This window comes from Arachis hypogaea, chromosome 3, assembly GCF_003086295.3.
Source record: "Arachis hypogaea cultivar Tifrunner chromosome 3, arahy.Tifrunner.gnm2.J5K5, whole genome shotgun sequence".
NCBI lineage: Eukaryota > Viridiplantae > Streptophyta > Magnoliopsida > Fabales > Fabaceae > Arachis > Arachis hypogaea.
This window is the reverse complement of record NC_092038.1, coordinates 126,982,266-126,996,987: the sequence shown is the minus strand read 5'-3', so window position 1 is coordinate 126,996,987 and position 14,722 is coordinate 126,982,266. Positions and strand designations below refer to the sequence as shown.

Sequence of the window (14,722 nt, the reverse complement as noted above, 5' to 3'; positions counted from 1 at the left end):
CAGCTTTAGAAAAAATGAGGGAATCAAAATTTGAAAACAAATTTGTCCTCTTTCTAACAGCAGCTGCACAAGACACATTGGGACAAAAAAAATTATTGATTACCTTTTTTAATTTTTTCAGGGTGGTAATCACCTTTTTTCACTTTTATGTTTTAAGTTTTAACCAGAGGTATGGCAACACATTATTTTCAAAAGAAAACTTGATTATGCTTTTCTGTCACCGAATGCAACTCTAGTTCGTTTTTCAATTCGGTCTTAATAAATCAAATTAATAAAAGCTCACATAAATTAGATTTTATAACACTTACTCTAATTAGAAAACATATAATGAATGATAATTCGTACAGCAATTTTTCATTAAGAAAAAAACACACACAATGAATTAAAATGAAATTCCACAATATTCATTTTTATTTTTTTTAAATTTACATTGCAATACTTTTTCAAGAAAAAAAATTTAATTTGTTTGGAAAAAAGTTGATTATTTATTTATTTATTATTATTATTATTATTATTATTCTTTTTTTTTTTCCTTGGTTGATGAGCAAAGTTGAATTTGAAAGCAGAGTGTCTGTGTTACTCTGTTTTCTTGTGTATTAAGCTGACCAAAGATAAGCTCCTTTCTTTTGTAGCTGTAATTTTTGCTTCTCTTCTTGCAAACCCTTTCTTCCCTTCCCAACAAAGTTTCCAACTTTCAGTCTCAGCTATTCGAAAAATTCTCTCTTTCTGGTTACCCATTTGACTCTGTTCTCCGCAGAGTCCCCCAGATCTCTTCACCCCCTTTATCTCTGCTTCCAATTCCAATGGCTGGTCGCTATGACAGTAACCCCTTCGATGAAGAAGAAGTTAATCCCTTCTCTGTAAGTCCCTTCCTTGCGAATTTTTTGTTTGATGTTTATCATTGTCGGTTGACTTGTTTTGATTCTATAATTGATGTGCTTGAGGAAGCTGGTTTTCGGGCGGGGGAGGGTAATTTTCTTTTGGAACCAAAAATAACATGGTAGTTATAGTTTTTGTTGTCTGTGGTTCTTCATGTGTATATGGGATTTGGTGTTATCAGATTTTAGTTTTGGATTATGAAGCTGTCTTTGCAATTGGGTATAGTGACTGACGTTTTTTATTGAATCAAGATGAAGTAATCATCCCGTATGAGGTAGGGTTTTGAAGAGATTTTCAAAAACCATTCTTAATGAAAGAAAAGAAATATTAAACCAATTAGTCTTGTGTATCAACTAGAAAGCTAATGATAATAATTTAGTCGGTGAGACTGCAGAAAAACTATAATTTGAAAATATGCAGGTTAAAGCTGTATGATAGTATGGTTGATCTTTGGCTGGAATATAATTTTTAGCTTATTGACAAACTTTATTTTTGGAGAGTGTAATTGTTAGATGCTTTTACTTGCGCGGGTAGAATTCTGAACAAACAATTCCCAACTTATGCTTTGTATTGTTTAACGATTGTCAGAATCCCGGAACTGTTGCCCCTGCCACAAATTCAACGCTTCCACCTCTGAAGCCGGAACCTGCTGATTACAATTATGGCTTTGGTGCGACTGTCGACATACCTCTTGATTCATCAACGGTATGTTTTTAGGTTCTTGAATTCCTGCTTCATTTATGTGTGTATTTCGTGTATTGTTTCTAGGATTGATTGTTTTTCTGAATCTATTTCAAATTTAGGATATGAAAAAGAAGGAGAAGGAACTCCAATCCAAGGAGGCTGAATTGAGAAGACGGGAACAGGTATATACCTGGATGTTTGGTGGTTTTACTTAGTTTGGAGTTTCCATGATTGGTAACCATAACCTGATAACATGGGAATTAACGTGCATCTTATTTCATTTGATGTATCAAAAATATAGGAACTGAGAAGAAAAGAAGAAGCAGTTGCACGAGGTATAGATTTCCTTTATGGCTACATTTTTGGAAGACCTTAATGTTTGCTGATTTGGGTTAAATTACTGGAATAAGCAACTATGAGGCATCTTGTATTTAATGTTTTGGCTTGAGTTTGCTTGTTTTGTAAACTTGGTGATGAATTTTTTGGTAATGAATTAAATTCCATGTTTTATCCCTTTTAAAAACTCCATGTTTCTTTTGCTATTCAAATTCTGTGCTTCATGTATTAGATTCTGTTTTGCAGCTGGAATTGTTATTGAGGAGAAGAATTGGCCACCTTTTTTCCCCATTATCCATCATGATATTGCTAATGAAATTCCAATTCATCTTCAAAGACTGCAATACGTTGCATTTACTACGTTGTTAGGTATGTTACTCCTCTCTTTCTCTTTCTCTCCCTCCTTGCCGGAGTATTTGAAGGTGTTTTATGCATGTTTATTATTATTCTTCTTGTTACTTCATTTCCATTCTTTAAGAAGATTCTGTTCCAGGGATCTTTTTGTATGTAAAATTTAATGAAAATAAAAGAAATGTTTTTTGCACCCAAAGAAAAGGGGAAATTCTTCTAAAGTTGTTGTCATTAGCTATCACTTTACATCTTCTGCTGGCAACATGGAATATTTTATTCTTTTTACCCCCCAAAATCTTTTGAGATGAACAATTTATAATACTAAAAAAAAAAAAGTGAAGAGGTTAGGTACTGATAAGCTAGTTTTATGAGCAATCAAAACCGCTAACGTGTCAGGCTGGAACTAACCTTTTCTCCCTCCTTTGAGTAAAATAATGGCTTGATAAGACATGGTTCACTGTGGAATGTATCTGTGATATATATTATTATATTTATTCACATGTCATGTTATATCATTCATTTCACCATGAAGTTGTAAGGATGATGTGTAGTCCATGGCCATTCATGAAAAGTTATATTTTGCAGGATTAGCATTGTGCCTGACATGGAACATTGTAGCTGTCACTGCAGCTTGGATTAAGGGTGAAGGTCAGTTTAAGGATATAGAATAAGAATATTTCTGAGTACTGAAAAGCTAGAATGAAAATTCTAACATTTCCAAATTCCATGCACGTGGAACTTGGCCTTTTCTATTCTTTTGTAGGTGTAAAAATATGGTTTCTTGCTATTATCTACTTCATAGCAGGGGTTCCTGGAGCATATGTTTTGTGGTATCGCCCACTATATCGTGCTTTTAGGTATTTTTTCTAAAAGCATAGGAATTTTAGATTTCTAAAGTAAATGAATTTAATGTGATTGTGCTTGTTCCTCCTAAATCAATTAATGCGTTATTCAACGGGACACAGTTACCCAAAGCGAACCTCTGACTAGTATGCCGCAAACAACTCCTAGAGGCACCGAGTCTTCTTACTTGTTTCCCAAGTAATATGCGCCCCTCTCTCTCTCTCATGGCCGAGATTATCTCAGCCTCTCACCCCTCTCTACTATGTTTTTAACCCCGAGTAACTAACCATGATTAACTGCGGATAAGCACATCATTATGAGGTTGACTGTATTTCCTTGAAATCACTCCCCTTCTCTCTCAATCTCAGCCCATTATCCTCTGATTTTTCCAGCCCCTTTTACCATAATTAATTCAGCCAAGACTCAGATTTGTACTTAAGGAATCCTTGATCACAAAATTCATGAAACACTTTATGCATTTTTGCACAAAATGGCCGAGTTTTAGAGAGAGAAAGAGAGTAAATTCCTGCACTTCTTCTCTGCGTCCGAGTCCTTATTCCAGCTGTTCTTCCAATGTTCTTCAAGTGTTCTTCTAGAATCTAAGCCATACAAACACAATTCCTTCCCCGTTTTCACTAATTCTTGTGTTTTTACTGAAATTTCAGCAAGGTAAGCTCTTGTTCCTTCTCCATTCTTTTGTTTTTTCAGCAGTAATCATGATGAATTCTTGCTCTCTTCCATGCTAGAAAACCTCTCTTGAAGCCTATATGGAGCACGCCTAAGGAGCTAGAGAAATTCAAGCTCAAAGAGACTAAATTTCATCATTTTTTGTGACACTTTTCAGCCAAGAAAAAACTGCACCTCCCTGCCATTGTGTGTGTGTTTTCTGGTGTTTGAGAGGTTAAGAACTGAATTAAATAAGAGGTAAGGGTTAGGACTAGATAGACATGTTTGTGCTTGTTTCAGTGTTCATATGAACACTGAATCAAGCACCAACATATTCTAACTATTCCTAACCCTTACCTCTTATTTAATTCAGTCACTAGACCTCTCAAACACCAGAAAATACTCTCACAAAGGCAGGGACATGGCTGGTTGTGGTGCAGTTTTTTCTTGGCCAAAAAGTGTCACAAAAAGTGATGAAACTTGACCACTTTGAGCTTGAATTGGTGTAGCTCCTTAAGCGTGCTCAATATGGGCTTCAAGAGGAGTTTTCTAGAGAGTAAGAATTCACCATGATCACCGCTGGAAAAATAGAAAAGAATGGGGAAGGAACAAGGGCTCCCCTTGCTGAATTTTCGATAAAAAGGCAAGAATTAGTGAAAACGGGCAAGGAATTATGTTTGTATGGCTTGGATTCTTGAAGAACATTGGAAGAGCAGCTGGAATAAGGGCTGGGACGGAGAGAAGAAGTTCGGGAATTTACTCTTTTTCTCCCTCTAAAACTCGGCCATTTTGTGCAAAAATGCATAAAGTGTTTCATGAATTTTGTGATCAAGGATTCCTTAAATAAAAATCTGAGTCTTGGCTGAACTAATTGTGGTAAAAGGGGCTAAGACTTTCGTGGTCAAGGGCTGAGGATTAATGAAGAAGGGGCGTAAAAACGAGCAGAGAGTTAAAACACAGCAGAGAGGGGCGTGTTTACTTGGGAAACAAGTAAGAGGATTCGGGGTCTGTAGGAGTTGTTTGCGGAATACTATTTTTCTAAAAGCATAGGAATTTTAGATTTCTAAAGCAAATGAATTTAATATGATTGAGCTTGTTTCTCCTAAATCAATTAATGCGTTATTCAACAAAAAATGTGAGAATATTTTACTGATGATAGGGGATTTTATCGAGATATCCTAGTCCTGACCAATTATTTTCCTTTTTATGCTTTTTGGAAGCATTCACTGGAACAATAGTCATTATACCAGCATATTTTGATCCTCCTTATTTGGTGTCACAATAGATTTCTGTAATTTTCTCGATTATTATTTTTGCAGGAATGAAAGTGCTTTGAAATTTGGATGGTTCTTCATGTTTTACCTGGTAAATTTATTATATTTATAATACAAGCGCTATACTTCAATTGGAAGAAATCTGATCGCTTCTTCCTTTTTTCATCTGCTTTCAGCTTCACATTGGATTCTGCATCTTAGCTGCAGTTGCTCCTCCTATAGTTTTCAAAGGAAAATCCCTGACGTATGTTGCCTTCATATGTCTACACGCTAATTAACATACTACTATTAGTTATACGACTTCCTTTTGGTAACGAAGGAGACCAAACATCAAATTTCTTTTCCTTGCAAAAGATAGATCCCTTTTCCTTTTTCATTTTAGGCTAAATTGAAGTACATATCTTTTTCATCCTTTTATTTATTTATTTATTTATTTACCTGACGGTCGCCACTATGTACTCATTGATGCAGAGGCATTTTGTCTGCCATAGATGTGCTGGGTGACCATGCTTTGATTGGCGTAAGAATGCTCATCTGGATTCTTAGTCCTACATACTATTTAATTATTTAATTATCAAACTTGATTTTTATGATTTATAATGATTTAGATATGTTAAGTTGACTATTTTTATCTTTATTAAAGATTTGTTCTACACGTGATTTTAATGCAAATACTGCTGAACTCAAACTAAGTTGATCATTCGTTATCGCTTTTCACTTTTTGCTTGTAGATCTTCTACTTCATTGGATTTGGACTATTCTGCATCGAAACATTGATCAGCATTTGGGTTATTCAGGTTTGTTTCCACCTTTTTCAGATTTTGAATGACATGATTTACCTTACCATTCACCTATACATTTTCTTTCTTGGTTGCCATACAGCAAGTGTACATGTACTTCCGTGGCAGTGGCAAGGCTGCGGAGATGAAACGGGAGGCTGCAAGGGGAGCAATGAGGGCTGCAATCTGATCAAACCATCTCGTACCGGAAAGCAGTGTGGTTGGCGTTGTGCCTGGATCAATGTAAAAATCAGTAGCCACAGAAATCATGACAGAGAATATGTTACCTAGCGTGATTTTTGTTTATAACGTTTGTTAATGTATTTTCCCACCGTTTTGTTTTACATGCTACCTATTAATGTGGTTTGTGTAGTGTATATTATAAGCAGAGTAGTAGACATAACAGTGGCTTGTAGAAACGTGCTCAATTTTATTCTTAGTTTTGGTTCACTATTTCTTCCCTCTACATGAATTCTGATCACATTCTTATCCCAGAAACTGGTACTATCAATCTTGAATGTACAAAGAGATAAGTGATATCAGGCGTGCCAAATAAAATGAAATGCATCATTGCAAATGAATAATAGCAGCTGAACAAACTCCATTCCGATTAACATGGATAATATATAACAACTTTTATTTACTGATGAGTTTCAGACACTAGTATAGTAAGGCGTGGAGGAAATAGAAGCTTCCTTCAACAATAACTTATTGAATACTCAACTTATTATCTTACTTCATTCTCTGTGTTATTATATAATTTATGTAAATTAAAGCAACATAGTCAATCTTGCAATATATATATTAGGTGCATGACATGCTTGTTTTGTATAATGGAAGCAGCATAATTAAATACATACAGCTGTGCAGTTTCTCTTGTGGAAAGAAGATATTTGTTTATATGACACTAATTAGCGATGGTATACTCTCATTTATTATATCAAATGATGTTGTTGCAATACTTCATTTTCAGTCTTGGGAGTAGGAATCATGCCTTATTAAATGTTACTTAACTTTTTATTATTCATACAATGCCATACACTAGTAGTTTTCATGATACCAATACATCAGCATTCAGCAGTAACATAATTGAAGTTGATACAGGGAGATCTCTACTATAAGGAACTGCATATAATTAACAGAAAACAAAAGATTAATAATATTATTCACATGATCACAAGTCACAACATGCATGCATATCAACAAAAACAGTCTTTTAAAGGCAAGAGGAGGTCCAGCTAGCATCAATAGCATCAATGATCTTCTCATGCAATGTGGCTCCACAAGAAGCAACTATACCACGGTCAATGCCTTCTATATCTAATCCTTTTGCGAAGTTTAGGGGACTCCCTCTAGCATCTGTTACCATGCCACCTGCCTCCTGCATGATGATAAAACCAGCAGCATGATCCCATATTCTTTCCTTGTAACCTGCCTTTGCAAACTTCATGAAAGCCTCAGCATCCCCATGAGCAATTGCTGCATATTTTGCCATGCTATATACTTTTAATGGTTGCTTCCTGCATAAATATTGAGTTATTGTGAGAGTAATGTTGAGGGTATCTAATAGTGATAATGGAATGAATCAAAATATATGCACCTGAGACCAACACTGTGAGCTAGTCCTTGAGTAAAAGAGTGACTTATTGGATTAGCTTTCTCAACTGTTTCACAGAAAGTGGCCAATGAAGGATCCTCAATGGAAGAGAAACAAACTTGCTTTCCATGGTTTGGCCACACAAACTTGTCATGAGCATGGAGAAGAAGTGGTTGCTTCCAAGCCTTGCCACTTCCTCTTTTGGCATAAACCACACACCCTTTGTTCCAAGATTCATGTGTTGGAGGAGCCAACTTAGACATGATCCTAAGATAGCTGTAAGGATAATTAGACCATTCCTTTTTCATAGGGTAGTTAGGACAACCAAGAACTCCAAGAACCACTTCTCCATCCTCTATGAGTGATAGAGCTACAGCATGCTGATCATCAGGACTAAGTGTCCAGAATTTTCCAGACAGACCCCTAATGGAGTTGCTGCAGTGACTCTTGATCATGTCAATAATCTCTGAAGCTCCAAGAGGTGATTTTGTTTCTTGGATTCCAAATTGAGGCGATTCGGCTAGAATTTCGTTAACTGTTTTGACAACAGATTCTAACAAACCAGATGCATCAGTTTTGGTGAGAGTTTTGACATCATCTTTGACTAGAATTGAGAAGTTTTCATTCCCTAAACACCGGGAGAATATCCAACTCACAATTGCTTGGACACTCCAATCTGTTTCAAATAACATAATGAAGTACTTTAACATGACTGAATTATTTGAGTATATTAGATCATGAATAACCACTATGAATTCAAGTTGGAAGTTGGAACAAAGATCACTAGTCTTATGTATAATAACATGTCCAAGATCATAGGATAAACAATTGATTTCTTCAACATGGAAGACCTTGGAAGCAGTTCAATCAACCAATAAGACCAGCTAACTTGTACAATTCCATCATGATTATTGTATAACCCTTGGAATCCTCCAAAACTAACATTTCATTGACTTAAAAGAACTTTAGAATATATATAAGTATTTATTTTGATGATGATGTCCCACAAGTGAAGAGGCCACTTGTTATAATTTTACTGGAAACCATGAATCTTAGCACAGGGACTATGTCCGTACACTATTTATTTACTAAAATATGTTACCGCACACCTCTATACTCCAAAATTGTTCCAATATAATCTAACATAACCCATGTTTCTTTTAACAGAAAATTCCCTAAAATAAGTTTTGGACTGACATAAAAGTATAAAATGTCATAAAAACAGAGAGTTGTGTTATCTTATTTTTAAAATATGAGTCGATATGTCTCTTGGAATATATATATATATATATATATATATATATATATATATATATACATGACAATTTTGTAGAACACTTAAGGTTCAACAATTATGCAGTTGAGGAACATTGACCTGCAATTTCATAATCATGTGTAGAATTATAATCCAGCTTGTGAGAGAGGCAGCATGCCATGTGCACTGCTCTAACAGCAACATCCAACTCCTTAGAATAACATTCCTCTTGTTCTGATGAGACAAGACCAAACATTTTCTTGTCCTCCTCCATGGCATGAGAAGAGTAAATTTCGTCGAATTTTGACGCAAAACTGAGGTGCCTAGATAGATTGTGAGGGTGTTTATGATGGAGGAAGGACAATAAGGAAGAAGTTGATGAAGGCTCTACAAGGGTGTTTGTGAATGTGTCATGTTTCAAGGCATATGGCAAGTTTGCACACATGGGGTAACAATATAAAGACATCTTTAGTAGTACCAATATTATTGAATTTGGTTATTTATGGAGTAACCATAGAGTATTATATATATTCTCGTTGCTTCTATGATGTTTACATTTGCTCTTAGTAATTTTTTCAATAAGAAGGCTGTTTTTATTCAACCTTCATGACATTAATATTAAAAATTATATTTAAGACGGCAAACTTGTTCATACTCCATCATTGAGTATAAATAGTAAACAGGTCTAGTGTGAATTGTAATCTTCTCAAATTTCAATCATTACCTAGATTAGAATCATTCATGTTAGTTTATCCTCAAGTATAATTTTACCCTCCCCTTTATTTGGAGCAGGGAACAAAGGGTGATCCTCGAATCATGATGAGCTCATCATCGTCACTATTTGGTTAGTTGTTCTTAGAATAAACAATTACTCTTGCCAAAAATAATAACTAAACTTGTTTTCATCTATACATAGTGTAATGTCTCTTTCATAAACATTCAAGCAATTTGCAAATATATTAAACCTTAAAAGGAATGATATATGATTAATTTTTATTTACTCTCACTATCCCCCAATGGGTGTTTTGAGTCATAGGGTTAATCATGTAATTCCTCTATTACATACTATTCAGCTTAGTTTGAATAAACAGCTTAATTTGAATAAACAGTTTAATTAAACTCTTTTTAAAAAAATAATTTAAATAATAAATATTTATATTAAAAATAGTTTATAAATACGTTATTTTATATTTAATTTTTTAGTTATAAAAATATTTATTTTAAAAAAAATATAATAAAAAAATTATTACAAAAAAAGTCTTTTTTTTTTACTTTTTTATCAATATTTAAATAATTTTTTAAAAAATTACAATTTGATTTTAAAAATTACACTGCATTAACATTATTATTTTTTATAAATAAAATACTCAGAAAAATAACTTATGAAGGTTCCCAAACAGAATCTCTTTTAGTAATAGAAATTATAACAGATGAATTAGCCAATTGGATCAATTATTGTACTGCCTCATGACAAATTGGCGATAACCATCACTAAAGCAGTGAGAACATACGCAACACATCATTCATTTTAATTAAGCCATAATCAAGTGTTAATTAATTCAAAAAGTATGATATATCCATCTAACACTATTCTTTTGTGTGTGAATGACATAGACATGTGTCATGATAATAAGTTTGGTTGATATATAAAATGAGACATAGACATAAAAATACAGACATTAAAAACATAAATATAAAATATTTGTGTTTATATATTGTGTTTGGTAAAAATAATGAATAACACATAAATATTTGAAAAAGATTGAATTATCCTTTATTCAATCACAAATTTCATCAATACTACTGTACATCCGTCACTTCAAACACTACATGTCATCACCATTAAATTTTTATTTCTTCCCATATTTTTATTTTCTTTTAATATCATTTTAAATTATCATTCAAATATTAAATATACAATTTTAAAAAAATAAATAAAAAATAAAAGTCCAAAATTTATCAAAGATTAACTAAAATTTAAATAAATAAAAAATTAAATGTATATATATTTTTTTTGAAGAAAATAGGAGAACAAATTTAGTTGTAGAATCTAAAAGAAGAAGTAAAAAGAAATATTTGGAGAGATAAGAGGATAAATTTTGAAAATTTAAAAATTGAATAAGGATAAAAGAGTAAAAAATTAATGTCTCACAAGTTGTGTTTGAGTGTCTTATCAAATTGGAGGTATATAAATTTAATGTCTTCATATCTATTCGTGTCTTCCTGTGTCCATAAAAAATTTGTGTCTCACCAAATTAAACAGCTGACATATGTCACCGTGTTCATATCTTATTGAGACATGAACATCAACAAAAAAATTATAATTTAATTTTAAAAATTATACTACATTAATATTACTACTTTTCATAAATAAAAATTCAAATAAGTAACTTATGAAACTTCCTAAACAAAATCTCTTTTAATAATAGAAATCGTAACAGATGAATTGCCAATTGGGTCAATTATTGTACTGCCTCATGAGTCATGACAAATTGGCGGTAACCATCACTAAAGCAGTGAGAACATATGCAACACATCATTCATTTTTATTAAGCCATAATCAAGTGTTAATTAATTCAAAAAGTATGATATATCCATCTAACACTATCCTTTTGTGTGTGAATGACATAGACATGTGCCATGAGTTTCAGTAACCTTGTTCATATCATTCAATAGGGATGTATATGAGTCGAGCCACATCGGATTTGGTTTAATTTAGATTCGATTTGAAATATAGATCGGACCTAATTTTTAGACCCTAACTCGATCATAGATCCGATAAAATCTACATACTTTTGGATTGGATAAAAATCGGATAAAAACTAGGTGAAAACCAGATCTTTAGCATGTAAAAATCACCTAATCTCTAACTATTATTTCACAATTCACATAGTAAAATTCACTTAAAAAAATATAACGAGAACCAACCCTTCTCTAAAATTAAAGTATAACCATAATCAATACTAATATTGTCTAATAACACCAAATATTTAAATCAATACAAATAATACAATATTATGTAATAGTCTAAAGTCTTATGCATTTTAAACATAAAACATCAACTTATAATTTTATAATGACTAATAACACAAAATATTAAGGTTTACAATATTTAAATTTCACATAAGAATAGCCATCATCCATCACTAATAACACAAAATATTAATTATGTATGATAATCGGACCACCGGATCAAGTTTGGGTGGTCCGAACTATGATCCAGACCCGACCCAAAATAATAACCGGGTCTATTTTTGAGACCCTTACCCAACACTAAACTCGATAAAATCACACTAAATTAGCCCCTAAATTATTTGGGGCCGAGCCGAATCTTCAAATCGGACCGAGCTACATACACCCCCTATGATTCAAAATAAATATGATTGGTTATGCAAGTATGTTGGTGTTTATATAACAAGTGTCACATTTAAAATTCAATTCCACTCATATACATCTTTTATAATAAACAATGTTTTAATATTAATATTTTTTATAACTAAATATATATTTTTTTATTAATTAAAAAATAATTTAAATATATAATTAATTAATAACAATCATATTTTTATACGAATATTAAGAATATTTAGTGTATAAATAATTTTTATTTCATGGGTTTAACATTTTTCGTTTATAGTAGTAAGCGACTGACTTAATAATACTAGTAAGAAGTGTAACATTTATTGATAGATTTTGACTTTTTGTTTTTCTTTTTGTAAAAATATATATTCAGTTTATTTGAAAATTTAAAAGAAAAATATAATTCACTTAATTAATAGCATAGGTTATTTTTTTAAAATCTCAATTGTATATATATAATATAAGAAAATGAAAAATTACGATTTATAGTTCTCTTTACTTAATAAAAAATATTTAAGGATGAATGATATGCTTAGATTCAATTTGTTATAATGATCAACACTAATAATTTGATTGAACAGAATATATTGCGTGTACAATGTGTAAGTCTGAATGCAAGAAAATAACTGAAGACAAGAAAGCTTGTTTGATACTACCACATACACATAAAAGTGCCATTCTGAAAAAGAAAACAAAACTTGATCATTTTGGAGTGCTGGCCCTTAATTGCGGGTGGGTTCAATTATAATATTGATGTGAAGCCATTCTTACTTTTTTATGGATAAATTAGATGTACTTAATATCTAGCTGTTCCTCTATGACGTGAACCATATGCAAAAAGTGATCTCATCTATTCTCTTGTTTTTTTTTTCTAGTTCACTCCTTGCACCGATAGCACGGGTTCTTCAACTAGTTTTTTCTTGGTACATAAAGGGAAACAAAGTTTGACATAGGGGGCCGAAGCCCAAAAGGGAAAACATTTTTCTTTTGGGTGGATCCAAGAATGGTAAGTTAAAGCTACGTTACACATGTCCAAAAAAAAAAAAGCAAAGTTACATGTATAAGGTTGACATGAGATAATGGCATGCTAATTAACCCAATATTATTTCAGTAACAAGATTATGCTTGAAATTTATTGGGTTTTCCTCACAGCACTACAAAAAATAAGTATACGATGATATGCGAAAAACAAAAAGAATATAAAAAAACAATGAACACCCAGTGACCCAACTCAAAGCACAAGGACAGGAACAATCTTGAACGCTAACTTCTCCAAGAAGTGGAGCCTCACGCTCTCCATAAGTGGAGATACACTGCTTCGACAAGCAGAGCTCTGATCATAATTTTTTCTCAAGCCTAGTTCAGATACCAACTTGAAGATAATCACAAATAACAAAGAGAGACAAAGCAAAAGAAGGGAATTAACTCAAACAGGCAAGTCATGGAAGTTACAGAAAATCCAGGCATGGAAGGGGATGTTCTGGAACCGGAGGAATTTCCAGCTCAACATGGAGACAATACAGATCAAAACTAGTAGGCCGGATGTTGACGGAAAAAGTGCTAAATACGGTCACGGTGCGCAAAACAATCCTCAACATGTGGGGAGATCCGCACGGGCTGGTGATCACCAATGCAGGACCAAACTCCTTTATCTTAAACTTTAAAAGTCCGGAGGAAGTTAGAAGAGCGTATGGTAGTGGGCCATGGAGAATCGAAGGGCATATGCTGAGTCTGCGATGGTGGAGCTCAAACCTGTCCATTGATGAAGTAAAATACAATCAACTTCCTAATTCAGGGGCGGAGCTAGAAGAAATATTAGAGGGGGGCCAAAAATATTTACACACTAAAAAAATACTAAAACAAAATTTTAAGGGGAGGCTAAACTGAAATTTACATATAATTTACATGTAAAAAATTAAAATTAGGGGGGGCGATTGCCCCCCCTTTCTATGTATGTAGCTTCGCCCCTGCTTCCTATTTGGGTCCAGATACATGGATTACCTTATGATAAAATTAATATTAAAAATGCTGAGAAAATAGGAACAATAGTAGGGAGAGTGATAGGTATTGAGGATCCTTTTGTTGAAGGAAACATGCTTAGATCATTTTTGAGGGTCAGAATGGAGATAAACGTTCAAATAGCTCTGAAAACGGGTTTTTAGTTCAGAAGAAATGATGGAAATCACTCATGGGCGAAATTCAAATATGAAAAATTATATGATTATTGTTATAAGTGTGGGAGAATTGTGCATGACAAGAGAGCATGTACAGAGGAGCTAGTGAGGTCATTGGTAAATCCAGAAATGCCTAGATATGGACCTGAACTCACAACTCAGGGACTGAGGTCGATAGAGAATGAGGCAAGAAAGGCAGGAATCAGGAGGAGAAAGGAGGAACAAAACAATTGGGTGGAGGAGTTGTTGGAGGCGCATGAAAGAAGCTGGCAAGGGAGAGAGTGGCTGAAAAGACAATCACAAAAGGACAGAGGAGAGTCAAGTTTAGGGGGTGTGAGAAGTTCTCAAGCCAGTGCCTCTGCCAAATCTTGGGACAGATTAGTAAATTCACATGAACAAATGAGAGAGAGACAGGTGGCAATACAAGAAGTGCAAGATCAAGAAGAAGGGGCTGATGATGAAGGAAAGAATGGTGAGAAGTACAACTTTATCTTCAAGGCAGATGATGGGACAGCAAACCACAA

General features: G+C 33.4%; 2 protein-coding genes across 2 annotated transcripts; one reads left to right on the top strand and one right to left on the bottom strand.

The window, feature by feature from the left end:
• The first annotated feature begins 510 nt into the window (after positions 1 to 510).
• On the top strand, positions 511 to 6,265 carry LOC112791407 (secretory carrier-associated membrane protein). The gene is made up of 12 exons (XM_025834231.2): positions 511 to 860; positions 1,468 to 1,584; positions 1,683 to 1,745; positions 1,865 to 1,898; positions 2,146 to 2,268; positions 2,836 to 2,898; positions 3,014 to 3,107; positions 5,079 to 5,124; positions 5,210 to 5,277; positions 5,505 to 5,553; positions 5,765 to 5,830; positions 5,916 to 6,265. Exons 1-12 carry the CDS (start codon positions 804 to 806, stop codon positions 6,000 to 6,002), a joined length of 867 nt encoding a protein of 288 aa, XP_025690016.1. The 5' UTR covers positions 511 to 803; the 3' UTR covers positions 6,003 to 6,265.
• A 542-nt stretch (positions 6,266 to 6,807) lies between these two features.
• Positions 6,808 to 9,305, bottom strand: LOC112791405 (3',5'-bisphosphate nucleotidase AHL). Its single transcript, XM_025834227.3, has 3 exons — positions 8,785 to 9,305; positions 7,413 to 8,085; positions 6,808 to 7,332 (listed from the first exon to the last, which is right to left on the bottom strand). Exons 1-3 carry the CDS (start codon positions 9,128 to 9,130, stop codon positions 7,029 to 7,031), a joined length of 1,323 nt encoding a protein of 440 aa, XP_025690012.1. The 5' UTR covers positions 9,131 to 9,305; the 3' UTR covers positions 6,808 to 7,028.
• Positions 9,306 to 14,722: the final 5,417 nt, after the last annotated feature.

Excerpts from the sequence above, each read along its gene's own strand:
- LOC112791407 (XM_025834231.2), top strand. The coding sequence starts at position 804 with ATGGCTGGTCGCTATGACAGTAACCCCTTCGATGAAGAAGAAGTTAAT. Across the intron at positions 1,746-1,864 it reads AATTGAGAAGACGGGAACAG|GAACTGAGAAGAAAAGAAGA; the intron begins GTATATACCTGG and ends TCAAAAATATAG. Across the intron at positions 5,554-5,764 it reads GTGACCATGCTTTGATTGGC|ATCTTCTACTTCATTGGATT; the intron begins GTAAGAATGCTC and ends TTTTGCTTGTAG.
- LOC112791405 (XM_025834227.3), bottom strand. The coding sequence starts at position 9,130 with ATGTCTTTATATTGTTACCCCATGTGTGCAAACTTGCCATATGCCTTG. Across the intron at positions 8,086-8,784 it reads ACATGATTATGAAATTGCAG|ATTGGAGTGTCCAAGCAATT; the intron begins GTCAATGTTCCT and ends TATTTGAAACAG. Across the intron at positions 7,333-7,412 it reads GCTCACAGTGTTGGTCTCAG|GAAGCAACCATTAAAAGTAT; the intron begins GTGCATATATTT and ends ATATTTATGCAG.